The 10,512-nt window shown below is 40.8% G+C and overlaps 2 protein-coding genes and 1 long non-coding RNA gene across 5 annotated transcripts in view; 2 read left to right on the top strand and 1 right to left on the bottom strand.

Annotated features, from left to right (window-relative positions):
- The first annotated feature begins 3,077 nt into the window (after nucleotides 1–3,077).
- Nucleotides 3,078–8,464, top strand: sec11a (SEC11 homolog A, signal peptidase complex subunit). The gene is made up of 6 exons (XM_088992856.1): nucleotides 3,078–3,249; nucleotides 4,761–4,870; nucleotides 5,517–5,666; nucleotides 5,753–5,872; nucleotides 7,951–8,008; nucleotides 8,090–8,464. Exons 1-6 carry the CDS (start codon nucleotides 3,196–3,198, stop codon nucleotides 8,138–8,140), a joined length of 543 nt encoding a protein of 180 aa, XP_088848982.1. The 5' UTR covers nucleotides 3,078–3,195; the 3' UTR covers nucleotides 8,141–8,464.
- Nucleotides 4,775–7,598, bottom strand: LOC148900853 (uncharacterized). Its single transcript, XR_016114521.1, has 3 exons — nucleotides 7,021–7,598; nucleotides 5,381–5,423; nucleotides 4,775–4,913 (listed from the first exon to the last, which is right to left on the bottom strand). It is a non-coding gene; the product is annotated as an uncharacterized LOC148900853 (long non-coding RNA).
- Nucleotides 8,465–10,230: 1,766 nt separating the features above from the next.
- The window catches only part of nmbb (neuromedin Bb), a 4,269-nt gene continuing 3,987 nt past the window's right edge, over nucleotides 10,231–10,512 (top strand). The window contains exon 1 of one of the 3 annotated variants that reach the window (XR_016114520.1): nucleotides 10,231–10,512. This exon is cut by the window's right edge and continues 5 nt beyond it. Coding sequence is in view for 2 of the 3 variants with exons in the window: in XM_088992858.1 (XP_088848984.1) it covers nucleotides 10,355–10,512 (158 nt within the window). In the remaining variant the exon portion in view is untranslated. The other 2 variants (XM_088992858.1, XM_088992857.1) reach the window with 2 other exon arrangements.

The raw sequence follows: 10,512 nt of genomic DNA, 5'->3' as shown, positions 1-10,512 counted from the left end.
TCAAAAAGAATGATGAAATGAATGATGATGAAAAAAAGAATTAATTCCTAAATTATATGGGTCAGGAGTTATATGAGATTGAAATGAGGGCTCCTGTCCAAAATACAATGCAATACATACATATTGGTTTATATAGCGCTTTAGATACACCCGAAGCTGGAACAAAGCGCTAACATGGAAAAAAGGAAAATGCTGCCCCCTTGTGGAAGAGAAAAACATTGCCAGAGGCCATGGCCAGCGCTTTATCGGCACCCAAACAAGTAAAAACAAAACCCAAACAAATTCAGGAATGGCGCTCTACGTCATATTTTCAATTCCTGAATAAATTTATGAATGGCAGTGAATGAGTTTTTATATATATATATATATATATATATATAGTAAAGTCTCGTTATATCGATATTCAAGGGAGTCCGAAAAAATATCGATATAACCGGGACTATCGATATATCCGACCCTGTTTGCATGTAATTTTCTCCGTGCGTGCATAGAAATAGTATCGATATAACCGGGACTATCGATATATCCGATATCGATATAACGAGACTTTACTGTATATATATATATATATATATATATATATATATATATATATATATATATATATATATATATATATATTAAAAAAGTCATTGGCACCTCAGTTAAAGAAAATATCAAAAAGAATGATGAAATGAATTATGATGAAAAAAAGAATTGATTCCTAAATTATATGGGTCAGGAGTTATATGAGATTGAAATGAGGGCTGCTGTCCAAAATACAATGCAATACATACACATTGGGTTATATAGCGCTTTAACAACAGCTGAAGCTGGAACAAAGCGCTATCATGGAAAAAAGGGAAATGCTGCCCCCTTGTGGAAAATAAAAAACATTGCCAGAGGCCATGGCTTGCGCTTTATTGGCACCCACGCATGAAAAAACAAAACTCAAAAAAATTCGGGAATGGCACTCTTTGTTCTATTTTCAATTCCCGAATAAATTTGTGAATGGCAGTGAATGAGTTAAACCCAGCCCTCACGTTTGCCTTAAGAAAGTCTGCTATTTTAACGCTAATACACAATATAAAAGTCATCAAATGGTGAGTATGGTTTTGCTTTTTGCAATGTTGCTGTGCCGATGACCATTTTGTGTTTGGGAGCCTTTTACTGATCATCTTCATCTTTATTAAGTACATAGCGTTGCTTGTTCTGTAGCCACAAGGGGACACAAGCCAGTGTCTTCTTGTGCCGGTCCCAAGCCCGGATAAATACAGAGGGTTGTGTCAGGAAAGGCAGCCGACATAAAAGGTTGGCCAAAACAATAAAATAACATATAACATATAATAACAATAAAAATGTGCCTCGTTGAACATATTTTGTTGAGGCTGTGATCTCGTTGTTTGATTTGACTTCCTTGTTTAAAACATACGTTAACAATTATAATTTGTGGCCTAACCTGAAAAACCAAAACAACCTGCACTCATACATTGGATGCTGCAGCTTCGTGTTTGCTTTCAACATTTAGCTTGTAGTAGACGTGCACATTGATCCACTGATCCATGATTGACTCCCTGTCTTTTTGTGTCATATTATTTGTTATTTATTTTTTTGTTTCCTTTCTTTCCTCTCCTTTTCCTTTGATAACTTTGCTGCTGTGTTACTTCCGGGTAGAGTGAACCCTGGTGCGAATGGCTGCCGCTGCTCACCCGCACAAAAAAAAAAAAAATCCTGTGACTGTAAAGTGTCCTTGAGAGTTTTGAAATGCGCTTAGAAATTAAATCAGAATCAGAAAACCTTTATTCGTCCCACAATGGGGAAATTTGCAGTCCACAGCAGCCTGCCTACTCGGGCGCCATCTTGGACTCCTTGGAGAGAGAGTGACGATATCGGCAGAAGGATGCTGAGCCTTGAACTGCCAGGCAGGAGACCGAAAGGAAGACCAAAGAGGAGGTTTATGGATGTGGTCAAAGAGGACATGAAGGTAGCTGATGTGAGAGAAGAGGATGCACAAAACCGGGATAGATGGAGGACATTGATTCGCTGTGGCGACCCCTGAAGGAAAAAGCCGAAAATGTATATATATGTAGCTGTATTGCATCAATGTATTATTATTATTATTATTATTATTATTATAACAAATCTCTGATGTTCTTTATTCAAATATTGACTAATTTATTACTTATGGTTGTCAAAAACAAAACACACCAATGGAAAAATACATATAAACAAAAGGTCTGTGTAAGCTTGTTGCGTCACACGCGTGTATGATTTTGAAGTGCGTTTTTCAACACTTTCATGTCTTTCAATTCCTTGATCTCCTTGATGTGCGTATCACCCTGACGCATAGCACACGCTTGCAAATTGTATAAAAGGAGCTGTCGCGGGACAGAGGGATTGGGCGAACCACGGGGCAGAATCATCTCAGACCGACGCCCGGCTCATGCCGGGCGTGAGACGGACATCACGGCACGACTTGCTCAACTCCACGCCACGATCAAGCTCTGCACGTCACCTGCCTGGGAGATCTGACAACGAACCTACTTACAAATAAAGAGAAACATCAAACTCTTTATTTGTAAGTAGGTTCGTTGTCAGATCTCCCAGGCTCTCAAGCTCTCAGTCGTACAGGAGTGGTCCATCGATGAGGTTTCTTCAGGCGTCATCTGTACAAAAGTGAAGGTTTCGGACGTTTCGCCTCCTATCCAAGAGGCTTCGTCAGCGAACTAAAGTCTGACTGGTCGTCATAGGGATATATAAATGGGGCCGATACGACCAGTCAGACTTTAGTTCGCTGACGAAGCCTCTTGGATAGTAGGCGAAACGTCCGAAACCTTCACTTTTGTACAGATGACGCCTGAAGAAACCTTCTCATCGATATAAACAAAAGGCTCAATATTAAGGTGGGGGGGGGTTGTAATTAGATTCCTGTTTTTCAAACTCGTTCATGGAGCCGAACCGTTTTTGAGCCGAGCCTTTTCCAGCGTTTTCATGTCTTCTTCACCCCCCCCTCCTCGTTCCCGCCCTCGTATCCTGAAGTGACAACTCAACATAGCGTGTGCGAGTAGGCGGGACTTCCGCTTTTTTTGCTCGCACCCGGAAGACGAACACAGGATGCGAGTTTTTCCAACGCCAGACGCCGCATCCATATGCTTGTCCCCCATACACGTTTTCATGTGAATTTCATTGAGGGGGTTGACGCTCTTTTCATTCTGCATGATGTTATCGTTTGATATCCTGGACGACGTGCGTCGCATGAACAAGCGGCAGGTGGGTGGATTGGCTTCACGTTGATTCTTTGTGTAGGCATTAGACCTTCTGGGCTAACGGTCACTAGCCACCGACTACGTAAAAATAAAACAAAACAACAACAAAAAAAAAACTACGCGCCATTGATGTCAAAGTAATTTGACATTAAATAGTGTGACGCTAACATAAAGTTGCGGAGCCGGTTTGAATAATAGCTCGGTCGCGACTTGCGACAGCATTGAGGTCTCGAAGTTGTCTTCGTTCTTCAAAGAATCCAAATGTCACGAAAGAAAGGCTCACAAACTTTTAGGGTGCTTTATTTTTCAGGGGAAATAATTTTACGCCAGTTAAATAAAACAGATGCACCGCTAACTATTATTAAGATTATTTAAAAAATTCGCCTAAAACGAATTAACATTTTGATAGCAATATTCATAACGCCCGTGATTTATTTAAACTGCCACAGAAACTATTCACACATATGCACTCGAATCAAGAATTTTAAAATAACCAACCAGCATCATTGAGATGGAATTAAAAGAACACAAACATCTAATTCAAAGGACAACCGACGCCCTCGGACAAGTTGTGTCCATAATTTGTAAAATCACTTCAAATGACTTCTACTGAGCGTATTTTACAAATATTCCACCGCATATAGCTATATTTTACGTTTTAAGACTCGCGCTGAATATTCAGGAAGTCTTGTTTTTGAGTTGGTGACGAGCCTACCGTGACGTCACGTCTGGAACGCCCCTGACTGAGAAAGCGACACACAATGCATTTTGGGTACTTGTTTGGTCTGAAAACTTCGTGTTGATCCGTACTGATAGCGAAATTAGAAGGAAAACACATAAATAACGCGATGGTGAATTGTTTTGTGTTGCACCAAGACTACTATTTGATACTAGTTGACACAAATTCCCAGCAGACAAATCAGCCCATTTCCAACCGAGCTTGGGCGCCATCTTGTGCATTTTCGAGGTCGCTATTGGAGTCCAGTCGCCTCAAAATGACACGGAAGGACTTCTTTAATCGATTGCAAACATTTATGCTTTCCTCTTCAGAACTATTTGAATCATATTCATAACTGGATGAGTAACAAGAAAGCATCTTCTCCGACTCTGAAGCCATTGTCTTGATTCTAGATCAAGGCAAGACGTCCTGGCGTGACATCACGAACAAGAGGGCGAGACCTTCTGAAACTGAAACTTTCTGAGTTCATTTTGAAGTAGTTTTGGGACACTTAAAGTCATTTTTATTGGTTTTTTTCTTTTGACTAAAAATATCAGCCTGCGTGTTTTAGGTATTTTAGATGCTATAAAACGTTTTTCTGATGTCAGTTATGAAACAAAAAAAATGGTGTCGGTTGTCCGTTAAGAATGACATGAAACCATCACTTTTAAAGGTATATCTCAAAATCTGTGAGAGGAAACTGTCCAAGATTTTAAAAATGATTCAGTACAACAAGACTTACTTAATGAAGCAATGTTTTTGAGAATTTATTAAACCTAAAAAAATGTGTGTTGCAGCTCTATTACCAAGTGCTGAACTTTGCCATGATCGTTTCCTCTGCTCTGATGATCTGGAAGGGTCTGATGGTGGTCACCGGCAGCGAAAGTCCCATTGTTGTCGTTCTCAGGTATATCCATCCGGAAAGCACCCTCTCAGATTTCCCCAATGGTCTGGAAAAAAAGTTAGCATCAAAGGAATCAGTGTCCTAGGGCGTTGCCTGTCTGCCTAATATGTTAGCATCTGTCTTTTTCGTGGGTAGCCTGCCTGTGTGTTGATTGTCTGGTGGTCAGTTGTGATTGTAGAATCACTGATTGTATTCATGTGTGCATGCGTATAAAGGTATTTACTGTTTGTTTCAAAAAGCACTGGCGGTTGTCACGAGTCATAATAACCGCCAGGTGTTTTTCCAAATTGAGACATTTAAGAAAGGATAAAAACAAAGTAAATGGTGATTTGGATTACAGTAAAGTCTCGTTATATCGATATTCTCGGGAGTCAGAAAAAATATCGATATAACCGGACTATCGATATATCCGACCCTGCGCGCATGTAATTTTCTCCTTGCGTTCATAGAAATAGTATCGTAATAAGCAGTACTATCGATATAACGAGACTTTACTGTATTTTTCCCACTTACTTTTACCGGTTCTTGTAAAACACAGAGTAGAAATCTGAGAGATCTGTGAAAAAAGAAGAAATAAGGTTTTACAGGACACACTTGTCGCAAAACCATGAAAAGTATACTGTTAAACACCCTTTCTGGCTAATTTCAGTGGCAGTATGGAGCCAGCTTTCCACAGAGGAGACCTCCTCTTCCTCACCAACCGTGTGGAGGACCCCATCCGGGCGGGAGAGATCGTAGTCTTCCGGATAGAAGGCCGAGAGATCCCAATAGTACACAGAGTCATAAAGATTCATGAAAAGTACAACTGAATTCAGTTTGAAGTGTGGAATGCCAACATCCCAATGCAGATGTTAACCAAAATAATGTCTGCGTTTCTGTTTGCAGGGAAAACGGCGACATTAAGTTCTTGACCAAAGGAGACAACAACGCCGTGGATGACCGAGGTCTATACAAGCAAGGTCAACACTGGTTGGAGAAAAAGGATGTCGTGGGACGAGCACGGGGGTAACTAAAGCGCATGCACAAACAAACACACACGCACACATACATTGTGAACCCCAAAGCGGCTATTTGACAAAAATGTATATCTATCATTTTTTGGGGTATAATTGCAGACTGTTGATTGCAAATAAATTGTGCTTGTGGACCCCTGATAGTTGGACAGCAATATTAGATATAGCAAACAAGCAATTAACTCATTCACCGCCATTCACAAATGTATTCATTCAGGAATTGAAAACATTTCCAAATTTGTTCGAGTTTTGTTTTTTCATGCTTGAGTGCCGATCAAACTCTGGCCATGCCCTCTGGCAAACTTTTTTTTTCTTTCCACAAGGGGTTGCATTTCCCCCTTTTCCCATGTGAGCGCTTTGTTCCAGCTTCAGCTCTTGTTAAAGCGCTATATAAACCAATGTGTATGTATTGCATTGTATTTTGGTCAGTCGCCCTCATTTCAAGCTCACATAACTCCAGACCCATATAACTTAGGAATTAACTTTTTTTTTTACTGATGAAAGAAGAGAGTAAGTTTTCTAACGCTGTATTGAATGTTTATGAAGTCCTAAAAGTCAATATTCTGTGGATCCTGGAATTCAAGTGACAATGACAAAAACTGTGGCAGTGCAGCGGACACATGGTTGCACATGTCTGGTAGTGAATGAGTTAAAGTCTTGGGGGGGGGGGGGGGGGGGGATCCAGAATTCAACTTCTTTTGCATATTCCTCTTTTGTCGCCTTTACTTTCTCGTAACATTATTTTTTTTGTTTCATAGAAATGCAAAACGGTTCTTTACATTGTACATTTCATATTAGCACTTCTGCAAGGTCAAGTACACAAAAGGTCTCGGAATCCATTGCTAGATTTGGGGATTAAACGTCACTTGGTCCCCAATAGCTAATTTCCGTTGAATAACCTTTGGAGTAAGGATAGATTTATACTGGCTGCCCTCTTCATGTGTGTTTTTCATCAAGTACAAGAGACAAATTAAGGGAAGCCGGGCACTGAGTGCTTCTTTCCTGTCATGTGTTCCCCTCTTGACTTTGCTTGCTCATTTTGGTTAACCCTCTTATAAGGAATTTCCCAAAAGTCTATTCCACAACGCAAGATTTAAAAAATCATCTTGAGTGATCTTAACGAAGCCAAGCGAATATTACCATCATAGATCAACGTCTGTGTAAGCTCTCAGTCGTACAGGAGTGGTCCATCGATGAGAAGGTCTCTTGGATAGGAGGCGAAACGTCCGAAACCTTCACTTTTGTACAGATGACGGCTGAAGAAACCTTCTCATCCATCATAGATCAAGTATCAAGTGAGACTCCTCCTCATTGAGCTAAAAAAAAATCAGCACAATGGCAAAAAGACAACTTCCATATATAACAAATAATCATAATAATACATTTCATTGATAAGCGCCTTTCAAAACTCTCAAGGTTACTTTACAGTCACAGGATAAGTTTTTCTCTGGGTGAGCAGCAGCAGCCACACGCGGCAGCCACACGCGCCAGCGTTCACTCAACCCAGAAGTAACTCAAATGGATAGAAAGCTAGCTAGCTAGCTAGCTAATAGAAAGCTCATAAATACTGTAACTAGCTAACTGGATGGATACCCAATCGATAGCCAGCTAGCTAATAGATAGCTAGTAGATAGCCATCTAACTAGCTTGCTAATGGGTAGCCAGCTGGATATAGATAATAGATAACCCGCTAGCTAGCCAAATAGCTAATAATAATAATAATACATTTCATTTGTAAGCGCCTTTCAAAACTCTCAAGGTCACTTTACAGTCACAGGATCCGTTTTTCTGTGGGTGAGCAGCGGCAGCACATGCACCAGCGTACACTAAACCCAGAATAAGTCAAATAGATATGAATTTAGCTAGCTAGCTAATAGATAACAAATTGATAGCTAGCTAGCTAGTTAGATAGCTAATATATTGCAAATGGATGAATCGATGACCAGCTCTCTGGTCTGTGAGGGAGAGGAAATGGCGCGCCAGCGTTCACTCAACCCAGAAGTAACTCAAATGGATAGAAAGCTAGCTAGCTAGATAATAGAAAGCTAATAAATACTGTCTTTTTTCCAGGTTCGTGCCATACATTGGAATCGTCACCATCCTCATGAACGACTTCCCCAAGTTCAAAGTAGGTTTGACCATTTTACGACCAACTTAATGCAGCTCTCCGTAAAACTTTGTAACTGTTGTCTGCCTTGTCTTTGCGCAGTACGCCATTCTCTTCATGCTGGGCCTCTTCGTGTTGATCCACCGGGAGTGAAATCTGCATCCAAGGACGAGAAGAAGAAGGAAAAAAAAAGAGTCATGATGCCTCCAGTGCGGCAAATATGTTCCTCTGTCCATTTTTTTGTTTTATACTATTTGTTGGAGCATTTTGTAGAAATGGGAATAGCTTTAAAATGTTTTTTTGTGAGGGAACAAGGCTATTATTATTTTCAAGTGGAACGTTCTTAAATATTTTAAGTTTCAGCACTGTTTTTTTTCTTGACTTCTTAATGTCTTTGGGGAAAAAAAACAGATGTGAAGTATTTTATGACAACTTAATATGAACGTTAATTAAATATGGAATCTGGTTACCATCCAATTTGATGCCTTTTTTTTAATGGAATAGTTTAGAACTTGATCAAATATAGTGATTAATTTTTGATATCTGACATTGTTTCCTGGTATAGCTTCACAAATATTGTCCTTTTCTCTGACACATTTTCTAGATTAAATATTACGGTGTCATTAGAAAGAAAAAATATTTTCATTGGTGGCCAAATACGTCTGTGTAAGATATCAGTTGTACAGGAGTGGTCCATCGATGAAAAGGTTTCTTCAGCCGTCATCTGTACTTCTTTGAAGTATGGATGACGACCAGATCTTCCCCAAACACAACCACACTCCCACTCGGACAAAGACAACAACTCCAGGTAATGGACCAAATGCCACTTAAAGGCCAACCGACGCCTCCGGACAAGTTATGTCCATAATTTGTGACTTCTACTGAGCGTATTTTAAAAAGATTCCACCACATATAGCTATATTTTATGTTTTAAGACTCACGCTGAATATTCAGGAAGTCTTGTTTTTGAGTTGGTGACGATTCGTGACGTCACGTCAGGAACGCCCCTGACCAAAAAAGCGACGCACAATGCATTTTGGGTATTTTATTTGGTCTGAAAACAATGTAATGTTGATCCGTGTTGATGGCGAAATTAGAAGGAAAACATAAATAACGCGATGGTGAATCGTTGTGTTTTGCACCAAGACTACTATTTGATACTAGTTCAGACAAATTCCCAGCAGACAAATCAGCCCATTTCCAACGGAGCATTGGTGCCATCTTGTGCATTTTCTGGAACGCTACATTGGAGTCCTGACTGCTCGAATTGATATAGAAGGACTTCATTAATCGATTGCAAACGTTTATGCTTTCCTCTTCAGAACTATTTGAATCATATTCATAGCTGGATGAGTAACAAGAAAGCATCTTCTCCGACTCTGAAGCCATTGTTTTGATTCTAGATCAAGGCAAGACGTCCTGGTGTGACGTCACGAACAAGGGGGCGGGACCTTCTGAAACTTGCCATTTCCAAGGTAATTTTGAAGTACTTTTGGGACACTTTAACTCATTTTTATTGGTGTTTTGCATTTGACTAAAAATATCAGCCTGTGTGTTTTGGGTATTTTAGATGCTATAAAACGTTTTTCAGATGTCAGTTAGGAAACAAGAAAATGGTGTCGGTTGTCCATCCATCCATTTTCCGTACCGCTTATTCCTCATTAGGTTCACGGGGGTTGCTGGAGCCTATCCCAGCTGTCTTCGGGCACGAGGCGGGGGACACCCTGAATTGGTTGCCAGCCAATCGCAGGGCACACAAAGACATACAGCAGTCACTCTCACACTCACACCTAGGGACAATTTGGAGTGGTCAATCTGCCTGCCATGCATGTTTTTGGAGTGTGGGAGGAAACCGGAGGACCCGGAGAAAACCCACACGGGTCCCGGGAGAACATGCAAGCTCCACACAGGGAGGCCGGACCGGGACGCGAACCGCCGACCTCTGCACTGTGAAGCCGGTGTGCTAACCACTCGACTACCGGGCTGCCTGCGTCGGTTGTCCTTTAAGCAAAAAATTATAATCTGGTGTTCCAACAAAACTCAATGCAGCTCCGCTTACCTTGCGCAAAGCTACCACTATTGCCAAGCGGACGTATTTTCTGTTTATCTGCTTTTCTAGGCTAGCACTGGCTGATTAAAAAAAAATCTGAACAAATCAATCTGTCACTAGTTCTGTATATGCTGTGAATTTTTACAAAAGTGCGGGGTAGTAATTAATGATACGGTGTGTATAAATGATTAATAACACACACAGTGAGTAATGCGTATCATCCGTGGTGGGGGTGGGGCTTGGCCAGGGTGTTTTTATAAAAGTGGGAATGATGCTCCCTTCAACCGCTCACGCTCACACTGTGTTTGACGCGTACCATGAAGGCTCCGATGGTTAACGAGTGCTGGTGTGGCATTTTAACTTACCTTGTCGTCTTCTCTCTCGTTTCTGTCAGCACGGCAGTCAGCTTCGACCTCACCAAGCTGAGGAATAAAGTGGCCAAAATTAAAGTGAGTCCCAGAGGGAACCTTTGGGC

The sequence above is a fragment of the Hippocampus bargibanti genome, linkage group LG03 (genome assembly GCF_051943395.1).
Source record: "Hippocampus bargibanti isolate YZ-2025 linkage group LG03, ASM5194339v1, whole genome shotgun sequence".
Lineage (NCBI taxonomy): Eukaryota > Metazoa > Chordata > Actinopteri > Syngnathiformes > Syngnathidae > Hippocampus > Hippocampus bargibanti.
This window is presented reverse-complemented; position numbering and strand designations above follow the sequence as displayed.

Coding starts and splice junctions, on each gene's coding strand:
- sec11a (XM_088992856.1), top strand. CDS start 3,196: ATGATGTTATCGTTTGATATCCTGGACGACGTGCGTCGCATGAACAAG. Junction 5,667..5,752: donor GTCATAAAGATTCATGAAAA/GTACAACTGAAT, acceptor TTCTGTTTGCAG/GGAAAACGGCGACATTAAGT. Junction 5,873..7,950: donor GTCGTGGGACGAGCACGGGG/GTAACTAAAGCG, acceptor TCTTTTTTCCAG/GTTCGTGCCATACATTGGAA.